The sequence below is a fragment of the Enhydra lutris genome, unplaced genomic scaffold, assembly GCF_002288905.1.
Source record: "Enhydra lutris kenyoni isolate GAN:26980312 unplaced genomic scaffold, ASM228890v2 scaffoldscaffold11, whole genome shotgun sequence".
In the NCBI taxonomy this organism is placed as follows: Eukaryota; Metazoa; Chordata; class Mammalia; order Carnivora; family Mustelidae; genus Enhydra; species Enhydra lutris.
Window position 1 is genome coordinate 33,840,336 of NW_019154095.1, and position 27,360 is coordinate 33,867,695.

Genomic DNA, 27,360 nt, shown 5'->3' on the forward strand with positions numbered 1-27,360 from the left:
TTTGACAAAGTTTAATTACATGTTCTCTGTTAATGCTTTCACTGAAGGTCATTTTATCTCTTTTCTCTGTTTTAGCTTCTTATTTTTCTTATACTCCCCATGTAAATGGCATTTTATGTTGTCTGCTAATGTTCATAAATGAAGGTTTAGAATATCTTGTTTACTCTGTTGGCTGCTGTTCATGTTTATAGATACACACATAACTATACACCAGCTAAATGGGCAGTTTTTTTTTTTTTTAAGATTTTTTTTTATTTATTTATTTGACAGAGAGAGATCACAAGCAGGCAGAGAGGCAGGCAGAGAGAGAGGAGGAAGCAGGCTCCCTGCTGAGCAGAGAGCCTGATGCGGGGCTCGATCCCAGGACACTGAGATCATGACCTGAGCCGAAGGCAGCGGCTTAACCCACTGAGCCACCCAGGCGCCCCTAAATGGGCAGTTTTAAGCCTCACTGTGGAAATCTATCCCAATTTACTGGGTGTTTTTCTACACACACACACATGGGATAATGCTATGGCCAGCAACTCCACAGACAAGGCTTTCTCTGGACTAGGTCTCATGTTTTTCATTTCTCTCTGACTGCTTTCCCAAGTGCTTCTGGGAAAAGTAGTGTTGTTGCTGCTAGCCAAGAGGTCCCCCATCAGCCATGGTGTGGCGACAATCTCCCCCAGGCTCGTCTGGCTTTGTAGCTTCATCTTCAGTGTATGAGCTCAGATGAGGGGGCTTTCTACCTCCTGTCCACTCCCAAACAGTCATTGCTTCCAGGTTTTGCCTCCCCAACCCAAGAGAAATTTATGTGTCCTCTCAGAATTTCCTCCAATTTTTGCCTGACTTACTTTGCAGTGTTCATAAGCTGCTAGCTCCCAATGCCTGTTTTTGATTGGGTATAAATTTTTCTGTTTGTTATATATTATTTCTGGATAATATTCTTTTGGTTTGTGGCATGAGGTCGGTATTGTTCTTAGTTTGAATGAAACTAAATTTTTTTTCTTTTTTGGGGAGGGGGGCGGTAATTTCTGTAGGTTGGAGGATTGTAAACATATGGCCTACCATCATCTTTCTGGAAGCCTGTCAGTAAATGATTTATACTTGAAGAATCACTTAATAAGAGAGAAAAAAAAAATCATGTGTAAAGAACAGAAAAACATTTCATGGAAACTATTAATAATTATCAATACTGAGATATATGTATATAATTTCCACATGTCCACACCCAACATCTGCCCTGAGCTGCAAAATACATTTCTAACTGCTGTTAGACCCAGAAACTTAGTAATATCCCTCCTGACACTTACCATAGATATTAAATGGAACTTACAGTGAGAGCTGAGACCCCAAAGAAATAGATGCCAGGTATTTATACTCTCAGGTATTAAGTAAGCTGCAGCATTGCCACTTACAAACCAATTGGAAGAAAACCAGTTAAAGCTCTTAGCTTGTTACCCAATTACATGCAAATTAGGGTAAGCTAGTTCTTTATATGTTCTAGAAAATAACCTTTTGTCAGATATATCATTTGCTAATATTTCTCCCATTCTGCAGGTTGCCTTTTAGTTTTCTTTATTGTTTCCTTCACTATGCAGGAAATTTTAATTTTGATGAAGTCCCAATATTTTATTTTTGCTTTTGTTTCTCTTTCTTCCAGAGTCCTATCTAGAAAGAAGTCCATGTTAAAAAGGTTACTGCCTCTGTTCTTAGGATTTTTATGGTTTCCAGTCTCACATTTAGGTCTTTAATCTATTTTGAATTTATTTTTTTGTATGGTGTAAGAAAGAAGTCCAATTTCATTCTTTTGCATGTTGCTGTCCAGTTTTCCCAATATCATTTTGATGAAGTTTTAAAATATAGGTGAGGCTTGGTGGGGTGAAGTCCCCAGTCAATGACCAAGAAAGAATTCTTGAGACATCTTTGGTGCAAAATGGTGGTTTATTAAGGCATGGGGACAGGACCCCTGGGCAGGAAGAGCTGCTGCCCTGGGGTTGTGAGGGGTGGCAGGTTATGTACCACAGGGGTGGGGGAAGTAAGGAAAAGAGAGGTTTCAATAGAACTTGCATATGCTAAAGAGAACCTACAAAATACCAGATACCAGAGGCCTTGCCATTGCCAAGGTTGTTTTGCCCTCTAGCAAGATATTAACATTAAGATGGGTGGGAGATTCCTAAAGAATGTCACATATGTCCCACCCAGGAGTGGGGGTGGGGGAAGGTTGGGGAGGTTGGAGGGTGTCAGCTTTGTCCTGTTTGTTGAAGAAGGAAATTAATTTACTATATAGTTGTGGGTTCATTTCTGGGTTTTCTATTCCGTTCCATTGATCTAAGTGTCTATTTTTGTGCCACTACCATACTTTTTGATTACTACAGCTTTGTAATAGAACTTGAAGTCCTGAATTGTTATGCCTCCAAGTTGGCTTTTCTTTTCCAAATTTGCTTTGGTGGTTTGAATCTTTTGTGGTTCCATACAAAATTTAGGATTGTTTATTCTATTTCTGTGAAAAATGCTGTTGGTGTTTTGATAGGGATTGTTTTAAATGAGTAGATTGTTTTGGTAGTATAAACATTTAACAATATTTGTTTTTCCAATCCTTGGACATGGAATGTTTTTTCATTTCTTTGTGTCATCATCAATTTCTTTTGTCAGTATTTTATAGTTTTTAGAGTATTGGTCTTTTACCTCTTTGGTTAGGTTTATTCCTAGATATCTCATTGTTTTTTTGTGAAATTGTAGATGGGATTGATTCCTTAATTTTTCTTTTCACTGCTTCATTATCAGTGTATAGAAATGGAACAGATTTTTGTGCACTGGTTTTGTATTCTGTGACTTTACTGAATTCATTTAATAGTTCTAGGAGATTTTGAATGATGTTGTTTGGGTTCTTTATATAGAGTATCATGTCATCTGCAAATAGTGAAAATTTTACTTCTTCCATGCTGATCTCTGGATGCCTTTTATTTATTTTTGTGTCTGATTGTTGTGGCTAAGACTTCTAGTACTACATTAAATCACAGTGGTGAGACTGGACATTCCTGTCTTGTTCCCAGTCATAGAGGAAAAGTGCTCAGTTTTTCAGCCCTGAGGATGATATTAGCTGTGGGTTTTTCATATATGATCTTTATTATGTTGAGATATGTTTCTTCTAAACCTACTTTGTTGGGGGTTTTTATCATGAATGGATGCTTTACTTTGTCAATTGCTTTTTTTGCATCTACTGAAATAATCATATCATTCTTATCCTTTCTTTTATTAATGTGGTGTATCGTGTTGAGTGACCTTGAATATTGAACCACTTGATTGTGGTGAATGATTTAAAGACCTTACAAAACTCAACATCTGAAAAATGAATAATCCAATTAACAAATGGGTAGAAGACATGAATTTTTTCAAAGAAGACATACGGCTGACCAATAGACACATGAAAAGATGCCCAAAATCACTCATCATCAGGGAAATACAAATGAAAACAACAATGAAATAATCACCTCACAACTGTCAGACCTGCTAAAATCAACAACACAAGAAACAACAGGTCCTGGCAAGGATGTGGAGAAAGGGGAACATTTTTGCACTGTTGGTGGGAATGCAAACTAGTGTAGCCACCCTAGAAAACAGTATGGAGGTTCCTCAGAAAATTAAAAATAGAGCTACACTATGATCCAGCAATTGCACTACTAGGTATTAAAAAAAAAAATATATATATATATATATGTGTGTGTGTGTGTGTGTGTGCGCACACACATACACATTAATCTAATTCAAGGGGATACATGCACCCCATTGTTTAAGCAACATTATCTATAATAGTCAAATTATGGAAATAGTCCAAGTGTCCATCAGCTGATGAACGATGCAGTATATATTTACCTGACCATAAAAAAGGATGAAATCTTGCCATTTGTAATGAAATGGATGGAACTAGAGGGTATTATGCTAAGTGAAATAAGTGAGTCAGAGAAAGACAAATACCATATGATTTCATGCGTATGTGGAATTTAAGAAACAAAACAAGTGAGCAAAGGGGGAAAAAAGGGAAGGAGGCAAACCAAGAAACAGATTCTTAACTATAAAGAAAAAACTGATGGTTATCAGGGGGAGGTAGGTGGAGGGAATGAATGAAATAGGTGATGGGGATTAAGGAGTGCCCATGATGAGCACTGAGTGATGTATGAAAGTGTTGAGTCACTATATTGCACACCTAAAATCAATGTTACATTGTATGTTAACTAACTTGATTTAAATAAAAATGTTAAAAAAAATTAATTGAAATTGGAAATAGAAGAGGATTTTTAGAACAAGTTCTGTTATGACAGAGGTGTGGGAGAGCTTTTGTCTCATGTCAAGCCTAAGGAAAGGCGCTTTGAGAGGTTCCACTCAGAATTTTCAGTTTGCATCTTTTGGAATGCTGGGGACACAGAGGACTGACATCTGGCTCATTTGTGATAAGGGGCCATTGAGCTAGTTGCTCTAGGCAGAAATTGTCACACTGAAGATAATCTGTCCTTCCACTGTTTGTTGAGGCAAAGAATACTAGACTTGTTCCCAGAGCCAGATTTGGGTCACATGTAAGAGTCTTCTCTTATCTGCTCAAGTAGACATCTGGAGGGGTACACGTCCTAGCAGAATAAAGGCATGTGAGGTGTACCGAGAAAAAAGTTGTGAGCAACCAGTTCGAGAACATGTTTCCACCCAATTCAAGGGAACTGCAAATGGGACCCTTAGTGATTAAGTATTATCCCTACCACAGTCCTTCTCCCTGCTCCCCTTGCATTCCTAATCCCCTTTATCTTGCTTAACTTTATTTTACTAGCATATAACTGCTAACATATCATGCAAGTTACATATCAGTTGTCTTTATTTATTGCCTGTAAGATCCATAGAGGCAAGGATCTTTCGTATATGCTGTTCACTGATAGATCCCCATCACCAGAATAATATTTGGGTCATGATAGGTACTAAAAAAATGCTCATTAAATTTGAATATGAATTGAATTGGTATCTCCCAAGAGCAATGAAACAGCCCATACAAATAAACATTAAACACCTCCCGTTCTCAGAGCTCCAGGGTGAGAGCCTACCGATCCAACAGCAGTCAAGTCCAGCATTTCCTCTTCTGACCTCCCTCTTCTGTTTACTCTCTGACACTGACCTATAATTCTAGAGCAACCAGAGGTAGGCTAGTCTGTGGGCAACTAGAAGTAAAAACTCAAAGAGGGTTAATAGAGAGGAAACCAACCCCTTTTCCCAGTATAGGTAACCTGCTCAAGGAACACCTGAGGTGGAAGGGAGTAAAGCTTTAATTATAACAAAATTCAATTTTATTATTAGTATTACCAACACTACACTGGACTGAACATAGAAAAACAAATGGTTCAGAAACTAAGAATGACTGGAGGAAGTTTAATGTACCTTAAGTTGGTCTGAAAAGTTATGGAGGCTGCAAAATGTTTCATTCAAATGCCTTGATGGTTTTGAAGGGGTAAATTTCTGATTACATTCTGCCAGCTCTGCTTCTTTGACAAACAAAGCACATTTCTGTGTTAAATGCACTCAGTTTTCTTTTTCTTACTTACAGCACATTCCCTCCTGTCAAAATCCTGACTATCCTTTAAATGGACATGTTGGGACTGTTTCTTCTCCAGTATCACAAGCAATTCTCATCCAGAGCCTCATCCTATAGCCCTGATTTTTGCATGTAATAAAGTGTGTAACACATATTAAGCACTTCATAAATGCTTGATGAGTGAAGGAATGAATAAATGATAGGACTTCTTGAAATCAGAAGGCTTTATGAGCAGTATGAGGGACAAGCTGTTTATTCTTAAGTTTGTGGGAATTAACATTATGTAAGTAAAATGAGTGGGTGCTTGTCATTTACTGAATGCCCAGGAAAGTTCCAATCAATTTTTCTTCAATGAGTGCATGCTAATGGAAATGAATGTGTGAAAAATGGCTACGTATATATAGGTAAGGTTAAAAGAGAAAATACAATTTTTTTGGTTTGTTTATTCATCTCTATATCAAGAAAATTATTTGTACATCAGTCCTTCTTTTCTTTTTCTTTGCAGGTGATCCTTGTATTTGTACTAAGCATTGGGTCTCTTATAATCTATTTCATCAACTCTTCTGAGTAAGTAAAATCCCCAGTTACCCTTGTCTCCTATGTCAGTAGGTTGCCAGCTAATCTGGAATTTTCTGTCAGGAATAATGCTTACCATGCTTTTAGATATACACACATACAAACTCATAAAAAATGGTAAGCGTTCCCCACCACCAAGAAGCATTACACCCAATTCCACAAAAAAATACGCAAGTTTCCCCTGTATCCTATGACCGTGCATTGCTAGGGGCTGGGGTACTGGACACAGGTCTGTTCTAGAATCTCTGAGACTGGAAGCCTCCAGCTGTGGTCTCCATCCTTGGACCCTTGGTCTCCATTTAGGAGGGTGTTCTATGCCTTTGGAGTCCCTATGTGTTGAAACAGAAGTTCTGCAGTTGTTTCAGGGTTTCTCATAGGCTTCAAACAACTTTGGATGGTTTTGAGAAAGGCAAATGCTTTATCCCTAACCTGGGATAAAGGTGCATGTTATTGTCTGCTCTTCTCTAATGCCAATCTCTTCTCTATGCCCAAGTTAGAATGGTTTCTTGGACACAACCCAATCTAATATGAACTCCACACTGATCAGCTGGGAATTATATTTGATTTCCAGCTAAAGTAAAATTAGGATTACAGGGCCACTGAAGTAGGGCAATTTTAGAAAGCCTAGGGAAACTAGCAGCATTTGTTTTGTGGACTCCCTACTGATTTTAGGAAATTTTCCCTAAATTTGGGTTCAGATCATCCATTTGACTTAGAGTAGCTCTGTACCAGAAAGGTACAGAAGCCAGAATGTCCTGGCTGTATAGATGGTTTTGCTAATGCAAGAAGAGCCGCATAATCTTTACACCCCTGAATCCTCATTGATAAAGCAGAAATAGAACCAGTAAGCTCTGTGAAAGGAAGAGCAGGTAATTGTCCTGTTATTTTCAGCTCTGTGTGCAGTCTGTGGTTTTGTTTGTGCATACCTCTCTTCCCAAGAGAAAAGTAATTTCCTTATGATGTGAATTTAAGTGTCTTGGATTAACCATTCATGGTGAATAAATAGAACATTGACTACACTTTCTCTTCATTTGGGCTTGTATAGTCAGAACTTTTAAAATGTACATCTTTATACATTGCTTTTGTTTCTTTTCCAGCCCTGTTGGAAGCTGTTCTTCATATGAAGACAAAACCATCCCTATTGATTTGACTTTCAATGTGTTCTTTAGTTTCTATTTTGGGTTGAGAGTAAGTATCTATGGAAAGTGGGAATAAACAGATGAACACAACAGGTGCAACCCAAAGAGGTCTGTATGTGCCTTAGTTGTACAATCTGCCTATGTTTTCAGGCTCTAAAACTAGAGGGTCTGTGCCCTAAATTGTCCAATATATAAAGAGGCATGAAAACTCTCTCTCGTACTTGAAACTGTATCTAGGCCAAAAATCCCAATGCAAATGAAAATGATTCTTTCTTAAATATCACCACCCTGCCACACTGTCCTCCTTATTGGCTTCCCACCTACCACAGAGAAAGCTTTACTAATAACCACAAGCTAGCAAACGTGAGTAATAGCCTCTGAAGACGTCACTGGTTCCACTGATGCCACTGATGGCATATGTGCCATATAACTATATAAAATAGTTTCATATCTTTGTTTCAATTTTTGTTATACATTTGTTAAATAGTTCTCTCATTCTGCAGGCATTTATTGGGGATCCATCCTAGAACTAGATTTCATTGTATTTATCCATCCCATGTTTATGGGAGACTCTGTGTGTGTGTTTGTGTGTGTGTGTGTGTGTGTCTGTGTGTCTGTGTGTTTATGACCTTCCTTCAAAACTCTGACCACACTGACCATCAAAATCTTTTTACAGTAATCTTCCTCTGGAACTGCTTACTTTCTTAATATAAATAGGGAAGCTCAGACACAGAGTTTGGCCAGTCAAGCTTTTAGATAGTTGTACTTTTACCATTGAAGGCCATCCTAAATCTTTATTGCTCATAAATAGGAGGCTTTATCAATGCAATTATAGAAATCAGAAAGTTCTAGGAGCAGCAAGAAGGTCAAAGTGTTTATTCTGAAGTGTGAAAGTTAAGATCTGGTGAGTAAAATGGATTCATGTTCATTTATTGAACACCCACCAAAGGTACTGTCCTTATGTCTATATGAATATATGTGTATTTATCTATACTAACATATTCATCTGTATAGCTATCTGTGTGTGTGTGTGTGTGTGTGTGTGTGTGTATGTCTGCTTATAATAGAATGAGATCAAAGCTTCAGTGGGTGAGTGAAATGTAGCTGAATGCAGCCACTCTTAGGTTCATTTTAAAATTCTTGAGGGTAACAGAATTTGGAGTCTTTTGTTTCTATTTCATAGTTTGTGGCAGCTGATGACAAGATCAAGTTCTGGTTGGAGATGAATTCAATTGTGGACATCTTTACTGTTCCACCAACCTTTATTTCTTATTATTTGAAGAGTAACTGGCTAGGTAAGTGTGTTGTGGGAATTAGGATCAATCTCTCAAAAAAAAAAAAAAAATCTTCTACATTCACTCATAAGGATCCTTCATTTTTCTTTAAAGCCTAAATGCTATTTAAAATTTTTCTCGTCATGATTAGATAGTTTTGTAATATATTTTCAGCACTTATTTTTTTAACCTCAGTGCCTGATAGTGTACCTGATGCAGAGTAAATGACAGTATTTGTTTATTGTTTACTGTTTACTGACTGGCTCATCCACAACCCAAGAGGTGAGGCCCAGACATCCCATCCTCCTGCAGCACCTTTATGATGCTGGAATTCCACAGGGACTGGAAGACATGAAAAGCATCTCTGGATCTTTAAAAACTCTAAATCTTCCTATCTGGATAGGCTGTGACATGTTAGACGTTTACCTAATTATTTTGTCTTCAATGTAGATGTAGGGATAGCACGTGAGAATTAGATGGCTTTTATCAGATTTTATGGAATTTGTACTATTATCTATTACCTGTCAAATATTCTTTGCCATCCCAGTTCTCAAATTATGTAAAGTAAAACATCACGTGAAAAGTGAGAAGAAGGGGCACCTGGGTGGCTCAGCGGGTTAAAGCCTCTGCCTTCGGCTCAGATCATGATCTCAGGGTCCTGGGATCGAGCCCCACATGGGGCTCTCCGCTCAGTGCGGAGCCTGCTTCCCCCTCTCTCTTTGCCTGCCTCTCTGCCTACTTGTGATCTCTCTCTGTCAAATAAATAAGTAAAATCTTTGAAAAAAAAAGTGAGAAGAAGATCGTAGAGATTCTATAGTGAGGAGTTTAAGTGGTTTATGAGTCATGGACTGTCTGTTCTAAAGAGGAGTTCAATAGAGTTAGATGTTGAGTCGTGTTTATGATACGTGAGCCATGCTTCCGCAGGCTTTATATTATTAGCTCAACAGCCCTATGAGGTGGGTACTTATAATTCCTATTTTGCAGATGAGGAACTAGGAAAGTTAAGGGAACTGCTTTAGATTATACCAGCTGTTTAGTGTCAGGGTCAGAATTTGAGGTAGAGGTCATGCTCCTAAACCTGTGGTGTCTTACATTGTATTTGAGCATCTCTAGAAGAAGAGTATAAATAGTCCCAATTGTGTTATAACACAGAGTTCTCCCTGAAGTGACCCTCTCCTTTCGGCAGATTTCTCCTTTTGATTGCTTTGCAGGTTTACGGTTCTTAAGAGCTTTGCGACTGCTAGAACTCCCTCAAATCCTGCAAATTCTCCGAGCCATCAGAACCAGGTAAGTGCTAGCCCTGCCTTAAATACTGCTTGCTTGCTGGTTTGGATTAGGAAATTAAAATGTAAACTGAACCTTCAACTTATTTCCCATCAGAATTTCAGTGCAAATCCCATGAAATCCCTTAGCTCCCAAGACACTATCTACTCCCTCCCTCCCATTGTATTACTATCATATGGTGGCTGAGAAGTTTGCCATCACTTGGAAGAGTTTGTTTTTTCTTTGTTTTGCAGAGCTACAATGTGTAAGTCCATTTACACTTTAATTCTGCCTCTCCCCTCAAAAGAGTTTTAAAATAATAGTAATTCACAGGCTTTGGTTCTACCTACCTGCTATCATGACTCACTTCTCTTCTGTCTAGGAATGTAAGATCAATTTCTCTGAGCATGAGGTAACCAGTAGCAGCCGTGAAATTGCTTACAAAAATAGAACCACCTAATTATCTAAAAAAAAAAAAAAAGTTCAAAGTACCTGGAACAGCAATACTTCTAAAGTTTTAAGCAGTTTGGTTTAATGTTACCTATTGAAAATCTTCATGCCTCTATGTTCTCCCTAGAAGCATCAAATTTTATAGGCCAGGTGGATTTCACTGCTAAGTGTTCATGCAGTCGGGACTAGGCTGTTCTTGTGTAACAGGTGGCCCTACCTGAAAACCATAGAGATTTCAGCTAAACTCTAGAGCTTTACTTTAGTAAATAGGAGCTTGTCTGATCACTTTCACTCAAATATCCTGGTGTGAGCTTAGCAATATAAAACATTTCTGTGATTGACTCAAAATTCCATTTTACAAACCCATTCTCTGGATTCCTAGGATACTGTGCTTTGTACTGTTACTTTAGACAATGTAGAAATGTATCAAATGCATTTTATGATGATAAACATATATTTTTTTATTTTTATTTTTTAGATTTTATTTATTTATCTGTCAGAGAGAGAGAGGGAGAGAGAGCGAGCACAGGCAGACAGAATGGCAGGCAGAGGCAGAGGGAGAAGCAAGCTCCCTGATGAGCAAGGAGCCTGATGTGGGACTCGATCCCAGGACGCTGGGATCATGACCTGAGCCGAAGGCAGCTGCTTAACCAACTGAGCCACCCAGGCATCCCGATAAACATATATTTTTAAAAGTAATATAATATCAGGCTAGTGGATGTCATAGCGATGTGTAAAGGTTTTGAACAGAGTGTGTGACTGGCTATGTTCAGAGCTGGGCATCTCAGACCCCTAATGTGTATATGAATCAAGCAGAGGATGCAGATCTATAATCAGGGGTGGAGTCTGGGATCTTGCACTTCTAATAATGCTCCCAGGTAAGTATACCATTGCTTCTGGCACAGAAGAGTAGCCAGATTTTATGCACTACTGGGTATTTACCCTAAAGATACAAATGTGGTGATCCAAAGGGACATGTGCACCTGAATGATTATAGCAGCAGTGTCCACAATAACCAAACTATGGAAAGAACCTAGATCTCCATCAAAAGATGAATGGAAAAGAAGAAGTGGTATATATTCACAATGGAATACTATGCAGCCATCAAAAAAACACAAATCCTGCCATTTGCAATGATGTGGATGAAAATAGAGGGTATTGTGCCAAGGGAATAAGTCAATCAGAGAAAGACAAATATCATTTGATCTCTCTGATATGAGGAATTTGAGAGTCAGGGTGGGGGTTTGTGGGGTGAAGGGATGGAAAACAATGAAACAAAATGGGACCAGGGATGGAGACAAAGCACAAGAGTCTCTTAATCTCAGGAAACAAAGAGAGTTGCTGGGAGGTAGGGGGTAGGGATAGGGTGGCTGGGTTATGGACATTGGGGAGGGTATGTGCTATGGTGAGTGCTGTGAAATGTGTAAGGCTGATGATTCACAGAAATGTATCCCCGGGGCAAATAATACATTATATGTTTAAAAAAAAAAAAAAAAAGAGTAACCAGAATTTAGAGGACAGGGTATTGTTTTCCTGGAACCCGTCAGAGCTTAACAGTTTTTTGTCTTTCTTCCTCTAGCAATGCAGTGAAGTTTTCCAAACTGTTATCAATAGTCCTTAGTACCTGGTTCACAGCTGCAGGATTCATTCACTTGGTAAGCATCTCATCAAACTCTCTAATCTTGCTGGTCAGCATGAATATCTTTTCTTTTAAAAATGCAGGCAAACATTCTGAACTCCTGTCTTGTTGTATAAGGTTTATCACTTCACATTCCCTTTGTGGGTCTTCTACACCTCCATATTTTTCACAAATACATGTTGCTTGTACTCAAGGTATCTATGTTCCTTCTTTCAACTTTCAAAACTTGTTCTCAGGAAAGGATCTAACAAGCTTACCCTTCAAAAGAATAAGCAATAGGTGAATCGTATTGCTATATCTTCCTAGAGGTCTCAGCATTTTACAAAAGAATAAAAAGTCAAAGAAATGAAGGCAAGAGATTTTCACACTAATGAAGGTGGAGAGTTGTGGGAGAGGAATTGGTGAGTTGCAAAGGGGAGCTTTAGGGCTTTCTTAGTTCTCCTGAAATCAATCTGCATATATAGCTGCCTCCTTTGCCTGTAGGAAAGGCTCATTCTTATCTCACATAATCGACATTGTAATAAATAGATTTCAACCATAAGGAACAAACTCCTGGACTTTATTGCTTGAGGACAGTTGAGGAACAGTCATTTAAAATGCAAAAATTGAAGGAGGATCTTAAAAGCAGAGGTCTTTGAGAAAAACAAAACAAAAAATAAATACAGCAAGCGTCTTTTCCTTTTGAGCCCTTCTTTCAAAATTAATTAAAACATTAACAATAAAAGAAATTGAAGTTACCATCTTGAGCTGTCAAGCAAAATGTCAAACACCCAATGCAAACCATGATATGAACCTTTCAGAAATCTGAAACCAGCCATATCCTTCCTCAGTCCTCAAGCAGGAGAGAAATTGCACTGAGAGAATATCACAGCCATCCAAGCAGATTCTGGATCTAGAGGATTGCACCTGGATGCATGGGCCTACCATGGGAGCAGCAATCATCAGTGTCTTCAAGACCCATTGGTCATCGCAGGATAGTAGGCAAGAGAATGCTACAGGAGAAACCATGGTAACAGAAAGTTTTCATCTTCAGTAGAAATTCCAATGAAGGACTCTTAGGCTGAATGTGACCTATCAACATATTTTATTTGACCTAATTAGTTTGTGTTTTCTGTTCTTTTTCTATTTTTTTAATTGCTTTCTCACTTATATTGGTGAGCTCACATAAAAGTTCAGATTTCTGGATTCTTTGGGGAAATACAAAGTTCTGGCAATCCACTCTACCATGATCACCAACAGTCCTAGTTGAAGACTAGCTGCTCCCTGTTAATAGCATGAGCTCTTGGGTTGGACAGTTTCTACCAGGCTCACTTGAATCAAAGTCTCTTGCTCGTCCTTTCTAAACATGTGAATACGTGCCCTTTTTGGGCATTTGTTGGGCATCTAGTCTCCTAGGTGAGGAGACCTCCAGAGAAGGATGCATGCAGAGGAAGATGGAGAAGCAACCAGATGGCTTGTGATGTAAGGGGATTCACTGTAAGTAACCCCAACATCTGTTGAAAACCTAGAAGAGCTAGATCCCAGAGCAAAGAAAATGGCAGATTTTCTTGGGGGAGGATATTTGAAATGACATACCATAATGAAAGCTATAATTGTCATAGCTCACCATCTTCACATGTACTTACTGGCCTTCAGCTAAAAGTTGATATCATTAAAAGGTGAGTATTAACCAGAAAGTAATCAGGATGATGCACATGCTTAAATTAGGCCAAAAATAGCAAGGATGTATGGTGGAGAACAGACAGACATCAGTATAATGACAGTTTTTTAATGTAACTTTTAGAAGAATAACAATTACGAGATAATTTGTCCAAGGAAACAAAGGAAAAGTTAAGAAACAAAACGCATCCATATTTGAGAAAAAAATGCAAATAAAAGGCTTTGAAAACTAAAAATACAAATTCAAACAAAATACATAAGGTTTGAAATAAAGGATTATTAATCAGTAGCAGGAGTTGGAAAAATGGGCTGAATAATATCAGAGAAAAAGGACAAAGTATTATCAGAGCTGAAAATTACATTAGAGGGAACCAAAATGTAATCAATGTGACAGAAACATGCTTAGGAACATGGTAGACAGTTTTATGATGAAAACACTGATGTGGAAAAGAACAAAGGTACTCCAAGCAATGTTGATTGAACAGACTATAGAATTAGTTTTCCTGAGGAAAAGGACACGGCAAATGGCACCAGAAAAATGCTTTAAAATAAAGTCTTGAATCTGTGGGCTAGAGGGTATACTGTATCCCAGAAAAAATGACCCTGAATTACATAATCCAACCAAATTCTGGAGTAGTTTAAGGATACTCCTTTAAGGATAAGGGGAGAATCCTTTAAGGATAAGGGGAGAATCCAAGCAGAAGAAAGTGAAATCTATATAAGGGGAAGATATGAAAACCAGCCTCAGATTTCTTATCACCATCAATCAATACCAAAGGTGTTAGAGTTGGGTCTGCAAAGTTGTGTGAAAATATAACCTATCCTGTCGTTTTAAACACTCAAGAGAAAAATAGCACCCATGAATCCCTTTTAAAGGTATACCATGAGAGACTATGGACTCTAAGAAACAAACTGAGGAGGGGAGAGGGGTGGGGGGATGGGTGAGTCTGGTGGTGGGTATTATGGAGGGCACAGATTGCATGGAGCACTGGGTGTGGTGCATAAACAATGAATTTTGGAACACTGAAAAAATTTAAAATAAAATAAAATAAAATAAAAATAGATTTTGATGGGAAAATCCAGCCACATAGGAGATGAATCAAAACCAGAAACTCAAGAAAGAAGAAAACATGGTATAAAGTAGTGTTGGTGATTAGTGAATGAATTAGAAGTAGGCTAAGATATAACTGGGGGAATTATGGCTGCAGACTATACACACTTGTACAATATAAAGATAACATAACTTGTGCCCATGGTGAGGAGGTAAGAGGGGATGGGAGAGCATCCTTGTGTCCTCCTCTATAGAATCTCTTTTCCAAAGTTGAACAACATGAAGTTTTAAAAGATAGCATTTGTTTTGAAAGATGGAGTTAAAAATAGAAAATAATTCTGTATCTTGACATTGGTCCATAATCCCTTACCTTAACTTAGCTTATTTCCCATCTGAGACTGATGGGTCTACGCTCCCAAGGTTAGAAGGAAGAGCATAGTGGACAAGTAGGCCAGCGGGAGACTGCCAAATCTGTGAGAGGTGCTGGGAAGGAAAGAGGGGAGGAGGACGAATCACTAAATACTCCCAAAGAGAGCTAAACCTTAAAGAGTGATTTAACTTGTGAAGGAGATTTCCAGGTTGAAATAAATTTAGTTTTCGTTTATATAAAATGTGTCAGGAGAGGATTGAACCCCTGTCCTGAGATGATGCTATAAAAGACACTATGGAGTTTTAGCTTGAAATTATCTCAAGCAACTCTTAATCCTGGGGGTGGGTATATATATATGATTTAAATACATATATATGACTTAATCTGTGTGGTTTAAACTGGTTTTCTTATAATATACTAGTCTTAGAAAATAGTGAAGACTCAGGAAGTTAGTGGAAGCAGATTAGTAGACTTTGCAACAAAATCCACTGCCAGCGATGAGAGTTAAATATAGATGTACGATCCCTTCCTTATTTTGGAATAGGATATTATAGGAGTCCATATGCTTAACCTACTCATCAAATTTAAGAAAAGGTCACTTTTAGGGGCACCTGCATGGCTAAGTCAGGTAAGCGTCTCATTTCAGCTCAGGTCATGATCTCAGGGTCCTGGGATCAAGCCCCGAATTGGCCTTCCCACTCCCTCTCCCTCTGCCCCTTCCCCATCCCTGCTTGATCTCTCTCTCAAATAAATAAATAAAATCTTAAAAAAAAAAAAAAAACTTAAGAAAAAGTCACCTTTTTTTTTTTTTTAAAGATTTTATTAGAGAGAGCACTAGAGAGAGCTCAAGGGGTCAGAGGAAGAGGGAGAAGCAGGCTCTCTGCGAAGCAGGGAGCCTGATGTGGGATCAATCTTAGGACAGACTGTGAAATTGAACAGACTATAAAATTAGTGTTCCTGAGGAAAAGGACACGGCAAATGTGGAATCATGACCCGAGCCTAAGGCAGATGCTTCACCAACTAGCCACCCAGGTGCACAGAAAAGGTCACTTTTAAAAAGTGATCAAATACCTGAATAAAAAGTGTTATTTCTGATTTCTGTTTCAGTTCTTAACACTGAAACAAAAAACCTACTTTCACCAAGCATCTCTAACATTTTATCATTTTTGTGCAAAATAGAAATGGAAGACATGGGAAATAGGTAAGCTATTTGGGAAAAGAAGTCTAAAAATGGAAAAAGGAAAGTTGTATACGTTATGTAATTATTGTTTGTTATGTATGGTATATATCATATTTATAACTTTATGTATATACTATAAACATGAAGTATAGTGCCATTGCCTAAGTTACTCATTTTATTTAATATAAGAAAGATAATCTAATAAATTTAGTTTTCTTAAAATGTGAAGACTTAGGGAGAAATCAGAGGAAATATTCTTCAGAGTTTTTTTGTTTAATCACTGAAAAGTTTTTTTTTTTTTTTTTTTTTGGAGGTGGGGAATGACCTGGAAAACTTGTTTATTTGCTTTTCCTTAGACACTAGCCTTCATGTGCTTAAGCTCATTGAAATGAAGTGCTCATGTAAGGGCTTCCTCCTTTTTATAAGTGCTTCTTTTTTAATGATAAACCTGAGCGGGTGGAAAATGCGAATAAATAATAATTGTCAATCTGAGAACTTTGGAGTCTCATGACTCTCAGATTTGATGATTTGACCAAGGGAAGAGAAAGATGTCTGCTGCCAGTCCTCTGCTGGAGCACTCCAAATGTGGGCTCAAGCTACATGTCACCTCAGGGTTCAGCAGTTATCACAATGAAGTAAAACAAGACTTCACAATCACGACCCACACTTTGCAAACCCTTCAGTGCAACCTGGGAATCACCTAATACTTCATTTGGATTGAATTAACTGTTTTGCCTATTCTTTATAAACTTTCCCTTGGATTCCATTCAGAGACCTTTTCTGAATCTCCTCTCTTTGCACAGGTGGAAAATTCTGGTGATCCCTGGCTCAAAGGTAGAAATTCACAGAATATATCATATTTTGAGTCTATTTACCTGGTCATGGCAACAACGTCAACTGTTGGCTTTGGAGATGTGGTAGCCAAGACATCCCTAGGACGGACCTTCATCATGTTTTTCACTCTGGGGAGTTTGGTGAAGAATATTTTTATTATCTTTACTAACCAAAAACATGTAGTTAATGGTGAGAAATAAAACAATAAAGGTTTGAGAATGAATGTTGCATTATTCAGAGCAGGTGTCAGATGAAATGGAAAGATATTTAGAGCACATATTTTCCAAACTGCACCCCCTGGAGTGCATGACATAATTGCTTGATGGATAAAGATGAGGATGGCAGATGGAGAGCAGACTTTCCCTATTACCCTCTACAGTGAATTGAGCAACCTTGTATTCCTTAATCTTTGGCCATCAAACTAAAGTCTTTCTTCCAAAGAGGAAGAAGGGCATTTGAGATTTGATTTGAAGAAAATTCTGTTCTTTCCAGACCAAATGAGTAAGCTCTCTCTGAATTAGCATTCTATTTCAGATATGTAAATATCTGAACTTGGTTCAGGAGTGTGTCTTAGACAAAGGAAACCTCCTTTTCTTTTAGTGACTTTAATTTCAATCCCTTAAAAACCATTAACAGAATTCTCTACCTTGCCGATACTCCTCTGTCCATATTGCTACATCCCTCATTTCATTCATTTTTCCTGAATCCCTTTCTGTCCCACATGCTTTATTTTTTTCTAAGGCCTCAAGAAGTACCAACTCAAAGAGTCAGAAAGGCAGGTAGATGTGACTAGGCAGGCAGGAAGTTGGCCGTATTGCTTGTCTTTGCTTTCATCATTTCGAATGCTGCAAAGCACTTTATTCTATTTAAACAAATCCAAAGGTTGAAGTAAGGAAGAAAAATCGCCTTAATCTGTCTTTTAAAAACAGTTCATAGTCATACCCCTCCTAAATAAGAGAAAGTTTTAGGTACCTTCTTTCTCCTTTATAATCTCAGAAGTTTGGACTACCCTTAGAAATAAAGACACCTAAGATTTTATTTGCTGGTCATTTTAGGTCCTATTTGCAAATTATGTCCCTGAAATGGTGGAACTTTTTGCTAACAAGAGGAAATACACCAGTGCCTATGAAGTAGTCAAAGGGAAGAAGTAAGTATAGCTTTCAAGGATAATTTCTACAGTTTGAGAAATCCTACTAGTCACATATCCCTTTCTAAACACCTATTGCCTGGCGTAGGTGAATATCTTGGCAAGGTCCTTCATTTAGCCAAGAGGTTTATGCTAAAATAAATACCAGAAGAAGATATTTAGTATTTGATAATCACTGCTGTATAGATGCTTAGCCCATAGTAAATCAACTAGAATGACAGATAATGTTGTCATTTCCTGTCAAGTATTGATTATAGCAACATTTCTACATTCCCCTATCACTAACTCTTCTCTTACATCTATTACTAATTGTCCTATTCATTTTGATCATACGGTCAACTTATGGCTAACCTCACATAATGGTTCAAATTAAAACCGCAGTTCACATTTAAAATAATGACTTCAATTCTATTGTCTTGGCCCATATTCCCCTCTGCCATATGGGGGCTCGTTCACAGGCAGAGCTTTGCTAGGGGGAAGAACAACTTCCACAGTTTCTATAACATTTCGTAGATCAACTGTTTTGTCCATGTCACAGCCACCTATTCCAGATGGGAAACAGAGCTGGAGTTGTTTTTTAACCTATTTCTCTGTGATGTGTTACTTCAGTTTCCATTGTGGTTTTCACATCTAAGAAGGAGAGAATGGATTGGAGATCTTTAATTTGAAGGAGTTCTTTTTTTATTTAGTCTCCATCTGCTGTAGAGGAAACAGGTACAGTGCAGAGAAACTCTCTTGGAGTGGTCTCAGCACAATTGGACGAAAACCAAGATTGACCTAGGAGTCTGAAGGGGAAAGTAAAAACTAGTAATGATGATGATGGTGATGATGATGATGATGATGATGAAATGAGTGAAAAACAAATATTGAAAAGAGTGAAATGAACTAGATAAGCCAAAGTCTAATCCAGTTTATTGCAGGAAAGGGATGCGGAACACATGCCAAAGTAGCCCAAAAGGTCTGGAAAATTTAAGGTTAAGTTAGGCCAAATGTACACTTTTGGTTTCCTTAAACGAGTAATAGAGGGAAAAATATCTTCTTTAAATGCATGAAACCCAAGGAAAAGGACAGCTATTTCTCCTTGTAAAAGTTACATGTGTAGATTTTTGCACCTGTCCTAGATATCTCTCCATTGGACTCACTTTTTTGTAGGGACTAGCTAATTTTTGATGTGGAAGAGAAACCACAATGACCTAGAATGAACTGCCACCTCTACCATACTGTTTGACTGTGAGAAAATCAGTGAACCATGCCGAGCCTCTGTTGTTCTTTGAAAAAAGACTAAATCAGCTAATCAGGAATCAAGTGGAAAGAAAAATCAAGTGAAATAACACATGCACCAGTCCACTATAAGTTATAATAACTATGAAAAACATAGCAATTATGATAGTTATTATTGTGTTCCTGAAAAGCTATGTGTAATTCAAATGTTGGGATTCATACCCAATGTGGGATGAATTGGGAATACAGCAATCTGAGGTTTCTTCTCCTTATTGGAGATGCAATCTTCAGTGTTCCTGTTTTTAAAATCTGGGTAATTCAAATACCAGATTGATTTAAAACTAGGTTTAAGCAATTGTCCATCTCTAAATCTTGACAGGAAGATACTTCTGTTCCTCAGATGATCCATCTCACATAGTCTTGCTCCCTAGGTTCATCGTGGTCTGTGGAAACATTACAGTTGACAGTGTGACTGCCTTCCTGAGGAATTTTCTCCGCCATAAGGCAGGAGAAATCAACATCGAGATTGTTTTTCTGGGAGAGTAAGTGTATCCGTATGGTTCATGAAGTCTCAATTAATTAACATAATTGAAATATGTGTGCATTTTTTTAATGGGAAAAAAATGACCCTTGCAATATTCGAAGAAAAATTAAGAAAGAATAATAAGGACAAAGAAAAGAAAAGGCAATCTTAAAAATCAGAGTTAATCTCAGAGAATATTTTAAAATATATCTTGCCTGGCATTTTTCTGTGTATGTCCTAACATTGTTTGAAAGATTTCCTGTCATTTAGGAAAGTATTCCATATTTATTATTATTACATATGACCATCATTTTGTACACAAGTCTGCTGCGTTTTACAATTATTATTCTGCTAGTTCTCAGAATTGGAAGTGTCAGTTCAAACCGATGCAGAGAGGACTGTTTTTGGTGATGTTTTTATTCTATGAAGCTTACATTTCCACAAGTAGAGTGCAGGTCAACTATTTTGTGAAACACTGGAAAATGCATACTTAATACAAAAAGATTTTTAAGTAGGCAAAATGGTTTTCTTGTTTTATTTTGCAATTTGATTCATAGTGAGATTGAACAATTTTTATGTTTCGATGGTTTCCTTTTCACTTTCCCTACCTACAATTTTGTTTCCTAGTGAGACTGAACAGGTTTTGTATGTTTTGACCATTTTCTTTTCCTTTTTTGATGGATGAAGGAACTTGTCTTTTCATTTCTATCTCCTTCTCTCTGAGGAAGATCGTCTGTTGCTTCACTGATTTCTAAGCAGTCTTAATGTATTTTGATATCAGCCTTTTTGTGTCATGTGTTGTAAATATTTTTCTCTTGGTGTGTGTGTGTGTGTGTGTGTGTGTGTGTGTGTGTGTGCACATGTGCTTTTATTTTAATACAGAGCATTGGATTTACATGCACTATAATCTATCGTCTCTTTCATTTTGGGATCTGGCTTTTCTGGCATTTTTTGGTCTCTCTGTTCTAGAATTAAGCAAATATTCTTCTGGCATTTTTATGTTTTCATACTGAGCTATTTTATATTTAAGCTCTCTGAAATTGATTTTGTATAAAGTGTACTGAACTAGCTTCTCCATTTTGTCCAAAAGGCTCATCAGTCATCCACACTTCGCTAAATAAGTCAGACATATTCAAAATGACATTTTGCTCTTACACAGCATTGTATACGGGATCACTTCGGCTTCATACATTTTATAGTTAACACTTTGTACTTTTTAGATTAAGGCATGCCGAGTCCACTGTCCACTATCACTTTGGGCTCTCATATATGAGATAACCAGTAAGCATTGTAAACTCCAGCATGGTGCTATTGATGGACAGCCAACAGTTTTGTTTCACTATCATTGCCTTCCTGTCTTCTCAGTAATTGGCATATTGCTTGAATCCTTATATTAAAAAATAATAAAAAAGTGCTAAAATTGTGATAAGGGGCTAATAATTATAATCCAGTTGAGACAAAAAGAATATCATTAGATGTATTTGCTGCTGCATTTTCATGGACTAATGTAGGTTATTACAGGTACTTGTCAAGAGAATGAATGGGGGCACTGGGTGGCTCAGTGGGTTAAGCCTCAGCCTTCAGCTCAGGTGATGATCTCAGGGTCCTGGGATCGAGTCCGGCATCAGGCTCTGTGCTCTGTAGGGAGCCTGCTTCCTCCTCTCTCTCTCTCTCTCTGCTTGCCTCTCTGCCCATTTGTGATCTCTCTCTGTCAAATAAATAAAATCTTTAAAAAAAAAAAAAGAATGAATGAAATTTTTAAAATGATATAAAATTCATCTAGAATTTTACCAATTACCTATAATTTCTGATGACTCTATTGTCATCAGAATTTATACCCTCTGCCAGACATTCTCTGTGGCTCTGTATTCACAAAGTAATTGCTTACTGGATATTTCCATCCCAGTTTTTCAAAGGCCCCTCAGATTAAACATTTTCAAAAGTAAATTCAGGATCTTATGTCCCTCTCATATGTGTGTGTATGTGTGTGCGTGTGTGTGTGTGTGTGTGTGTGTGTGTGTGTGTAGGAAGGAAGTATGTATTATACATATATATAAAGGAAGGAAAGAAAACAGCATTTTTCTTTCTCAATAAATGGGATGTTATTGGTGCAGTTCCTTAAAACAGAAAATGAAACATCGTGTTTGCCGCTCCTTTCTCTCAAACCCTGTGTACATTTTCATCAAAATCATCAATTTTGTCTCCTTAATAAATACTAATTCTGTTTCTACCTCTTCATCTCCACTGTCACAACTCTATTCAAAATTAATATTTTGTCTCTCCTTAGTTTCTAGGAAGGCCACTTTATTTGTGCTTTTTTCTCAGAAACTCTTCTTTTACTGTTATATGATCAGTTTATTTTTATGCTTCAGCACTCAGAGAGTCCCCCACCCCAAATTCAAGCCATCTGAATTAGTGTCTTCTAATCCTTCTTTCTCACCGCTCCATCGCATTTCCTTTAAAACAATGATCATGATCTGCAATTTTGTTAGATTTTTTTCTAACACAACTGTTAACATTTCCTTCCCCTACTGTATATTCATAGTGCTCCTCCAGATAAGAGGCACAGTCTCTTCCACTTCCCTTTGAGTCTGGCCTGCCCTATGACTTGATATGATAAATTGAATGCCACATGCGACAGAGGTGACACTTTGCTGGTTTCAAGCCTGAACTTTAATAGGACTGGTAGTTTCACATTTCATTGTCTTGGAAACCTATATCATCATGTAAAGAGTCAGAGTAGCTTGCTTTGATGGGGAGAAGGCCCAGCCTACCCTCTGTTGCTCTAGTCACGTAAGTGAGACAATAGTCATGCAGGTAAAATTATTTTGGACATTCCAGCTCTCAGTAAAGCTCTGTGATGAATGTACCCTAGTGAATGGCCACAGTCAACACAGTATGGAACAGAAGAATTACCTTGCTGAGACGAGCCAACCCACAAAATCTTGAGAAATAATATATTATTGTTATTTTAGATCAGTAAGTTCTAGAATGGTTTATTTTGTGGAGAGATAATTGATATAAAATGTGGTCCTGGAAGTGGGCTGCTATCACAATAAAAGCCAAAATGTGGCTTTCTCCTTGGAATGGGTGGTAGGCAGAGGCTAGATGGGTTGCCTGGAGACTGTTAGTAGAGGCTAGAAAAACAGTGAGAAAAACTGCCATTGGGTACAGAAAGAACAGCACAATTTTGGTAACAATGTCACCCCAAATAACATGATAGATAGGAAATACACTAAGTAAGACTGTAAAGATGGCTGAGAAAATTTCCTGAAAGAATGTTAGGTGCCATTTGCTCTAAGTATAATCATGTATGATGAGATATGGTAAGAAAATGGAGGTAAAAAGTAACTCTTTAGTCTTCAAGCAGAACTTAAAATATAGAAGGCTCGGAATAGTCTCTCTAGCTGGCCAAAAATTGCCAGTGGTAAATGACCTCAGGGTGATGGGGTCAAATCCAGGGTGCTATAAAATACGACCTCAAGTCAAAGGATAGGATCTAATCAAGGATGCAGCTCAGCTGTAAGATCCTTTGTTAAGACCTCAGAAAAATGTAAGGTGGTGACTTGTAGATGTTCCTCTTAGGCAGGCAAAGGGCTTCTAGGAAGCTGAAGGACATTCTTCCCAGAACTCTGACTTTATCAAAGTAGAGATCTATCTCCAAAGGAATCTTAAGGATATGAGTTTGGGGGCATGAACCTGAATAACATTTATAGAAAGTCATCAGTGCTTTAAAGAAAAATTTAACTGTCAGCTTGGAGTAAAAGGGACAGAGAGACTTCACAATGGAAGCAAATGCCTCTTGGCTCCCAACCCAGCATAGGTAGGAATTAGGCTGAGAAAGCTACTCAGGAACAAACATGGGCCATTTATTTGGAAAACAGAAGATGACTCATAGGGTCAGAGGGCAGAGATAAGAACTGAGAAAAACAGTGGATTGGCTCATTAGAGAAGAACTGGGCCCTAATCAAAAACATACTCTACCCTCTGAGTCGGGGCCATGATAATATGTGTTCAGATAGATTTTACAGTTTCAGTGGACCAGTGATTTCTGTGTGCCATCCATTACCACCCCAGTGTCTTTTGGTTGGGAATGTCTGCTGCAGTTTTCCTGCCTCGTCATGGTATTCTGGGTGTTGAGCTGGAGATGACTTGTCTATCTAGGTCATGGGTCATCAGATGAGGAAGAGCTGTACAAGAGGAGCCCTATCCACATCTAGACTTGATGTAGATGACAAGATCCAGGACTTTAAACTGAGGCTTTAAAGAGACAAAACTTTGGGTAGAGAAAGTGAGAATATTTTGTATAGGGGAGCGATTTGGATCCTTGTGGTAGATTGTTTTTAGAAGATGGCTACCCAGATTCCTCACAATTGTTGACACATAGTCTAGTCCTCCAACAAAAGTAGTCTGTTCTCCCTTCTGTTGAAATTAGACAACCTTTTGATTCATTTTAACCAATAAAATATACATGAGTGATTGGGCTAGTTATGGGCTCAGCTCTTAAGAGGCCTGACAGCTTCTGCTTCCAGTCTCTGGGAACCCTGAAGCACTATAGAAGTTCACCTACTCTGGTGGAGAGGAGGTCCATCCAGGTGCCAGCTCCTCCAGCTAGCCCAGTTGAGGCTATAGATATATAGGTGATGTTATCTTGGATGTTCTAACCCACTAACACTCTCAGCTAAATGCAGGCATAGGAGCGACTCCAGCAAAACTACATGGAGCAGAAAAATCATCCAGCTGAGCCAAATCAAACCAAAGAATTTCAAGAAATAATAATTTGTTATTTCTAGCCATGAAGATCTTGAAAAATTTTAAGTGAATATAGGTAACTGATAGAGAAACTGTTGCTTTTCTTTCTTTGGTTTCCTGTTATTTAAAAAAAAAAAAATTCCAAGATGTTATGATAGAAATTGTCATAAAACTAAAATACTAATTTATATTCCTGTGTATCAGGATACTTAGTGGCATATAACAAAAACTACTTACGGTTAAATTAAACAGAAAGAAATGTATAAATAGATATTAGCTCTCAAAACTTCCAGAAGAGCCAGATAACTAGGCTGAGAGAATATATAGCATAAAAGAGTAATATTGTGATATTTATTTTATGTGTATTTATATTTCTAAATAGTTGATATTTTCTAATATTATTAGAAATACTGTCTTGTTAGTTAATTTTTCTAGTTGTTTGCTTTTGGTATAAAACACAGTATTGACTTTTATATATTAACCTTCTGTCTATCCATATTGCTAAATTTCTCCATTACTTAAATTTTTTTTTATAGTGTGTTAGGGATTTCTATGTAAATAATAGTTTCAAATAAAGACAGTTATTTCCTCCTTTCTAATCCTGTGTACTATTTATTTTCTTTTCTTACTGTACTTGATAAGACATTAAATATAACAGCAAAAAAAGTGGCAATTATATCTTTTCTTTCTCATTTCAAAGAAAACTCTTCTAACATTTTGTCATTAAGGACATCCTTTTTATTTTAAAAATATTCCTGCATCTGGTCACCTGGGTGGCTCAGTGGATTAAGCCTCTGCTTTCACCTCTGGTCATGATCTCAGGGTCCTCGGATCCAGCCCCGCATGGCATCTGGTTCTCTGCTCAGCAGAGAGCCTGCTTCCCCCTCTCTCTCTGCCTGCCTCTCTGCCTACTTGTGATCTCTCTGTCAAATAAATAAATAAAATCTTTAAAGATTAAAAAAAAATTCCTGTGTCTGAGATGACTCTGTATTTTTGTTTTTAATTTGTTAATGTGGTAAATTACATTAGTAGTTTTGGAGTTATGGTTAGTTTGGCTTTGTAGTATTAGCTAAAGACTATTCCCTCTTTTTAATGTCTTTGAAAGACATTGTATAAAAAAATGTGATAATTTGTTGCTTGAAAGTGTGGTAGAAGATACCGTAAGACCATTTAGAACTGGTGGATTTAAATTTTTGTTTGGTGTCTGTGTGAGTTTTGTTTTGAGAGATTTTAAATTATGGCTTCAATTTCTTTAATAGTCATAGGACTATATGGGCTTTATGTTTCCTCTAGAGTGAGTTCTGATAAGACTCACAGCATATTTAGTAATATGTTTTGTTGAAACTCAAAAGCTGTTACACTTGGTTATCTGTTATATTCTTTCATTCTTATTTTTATCTCTATTTCCCCTATAGGTATTTTATCTTCTTCATTCGATGTAATGAATTCAATTTCCTGTATTTTTGTCTTTTTTCTTTCCCCATTGATTTTACTACATTTTTGCCTATTGTATTAGTTTCTTATTGTTTGTTTGTTTTTTTCAAAGACCCAGCTTTTGGTTTTATTGATCTTCTTTGTTTCATAATTTATTTTCTATTTCATTCTTTGCACTCCTATTTTTATTGTCTCTTATTTCTTATTTCTGTGGGTTTATTACAAAATTAATGTCCAAGGCTATAAACAACTTCTAAAGCATTGCATTTGTTGTATCCAAAGGCTCAGCTGTTTAGTGTTCGCAACATGATTTATTTGTAAGAATTTTATAACTTCCATTATACTTGCTTCTTAGACCATGTCACTTTTAGCAGTCTATTTTTTTAAGAAATGGAAATTTTTTTTTTGTTATTAACTTCTAACTTAAAGTGTATTGTGATCAGAGATCATAATATGTATGACAACTATTTTTTGTGGTATGTTGAGGCTTTCCCTATTGGTCAAGTAATTTATCAGTTTGATAAATATTTGTGTGCTCTCAAAAAAAAAATTAAAAGAGTATTCACAATACTAAGGTATAGAAACAACCTAACTTAAGTGTCAATTGATGGATGAATATATTAAAAAATAGACATACACAGCACATACATGTATGTACATACATACATACACATATAAATATGAATACATGTGTGTATATACATACATGTGTATATACATACATATACAGTGGAATATTATTTAGCCTTAAAAAAGGAATTCCTGTTATTTATGACAACATGGATGAACCTGGAGAGCGTTATGACAAGTGAAATAAGCCAGACAAAGAAACATAAATACTGTGTGCTATCACTTATATCTGGGATCAAAAAAAAAAAGTCAAACTCATAAAAGCAGAAAGTAGAAAGGTGGTTGCCTAAAGCTAGGATGTGGGGGGAGGACATAGACAAGGGTTGGTAAAAGGGTACAAACTTCTAGTTTTAAGATGAATAACTTCTGAGGCTCTCCTGAAAAAAAAAGATAATCTTGTGAAGTGATCAATGTATAAATTAAGTTAATGGGAAGAAGCCTTTCATAATATATACACATATCAAATTATCACATGATATATTTTATATATCTCTCAATTTTAATTTTACCTAAGTAAAAGGGAAAAAAAGGACTTAGAAACATTAAATTTGACAATTTTTTTTCTGTTCAGTCAATCAATTGAGAGCAATGTGTTGAAATCTCTCATTACTGTGATAATTCATCAATTTATCTCTCTAGTTTTGTCAACTTTTTCTTTATATAT

The 27,360-nt window shown here is 37.1% G+C and overlaps 1 protein-coding gene across 1 annotated transcript in view; it reads left to right on the top strand.

Annotated features, from left to right (window-relative positions):
* LOC111144610 (potassium calcium-activated channel subfamily U member 1) overlaps positions 1-27,360 on the top strand; it is a 150,025-nt gene that overhangs the window by 17,645 nt on the left and 105,020 nt on the right. The window contains exons 3-10 of the mRNA XM_022498994.1: positions 6,060-6,121; positions 7,228-7,318; positions 8,453-8,564; positions 9,755-9,830; positions 11,836-11,911; positions 16,959-17,129; positions 18,045-18,136; positions 19,789-19,899. Of these exons, the coding sequence (XP_022354702.1) occupies positions 6,060-6,121; positions 7,228-7,318; positions 8,453-8,564; positions 9,755-9,830; positions 11,836-11,911; positions 16,959-17,129; positions 18,045-18,136; positions 19,789-19,899 (791 nt within the window). The remainder of the gene's footprint in view (positions 1-6,059; positions 6,122-7,227; positions 7,319-8,452; positions 8,565-9,754; positions 9,831-11,835; positions 11,912-16,958; positions 17,130-18,044; positions 18,137-19,788; positions 19,900-27,360) is intronic.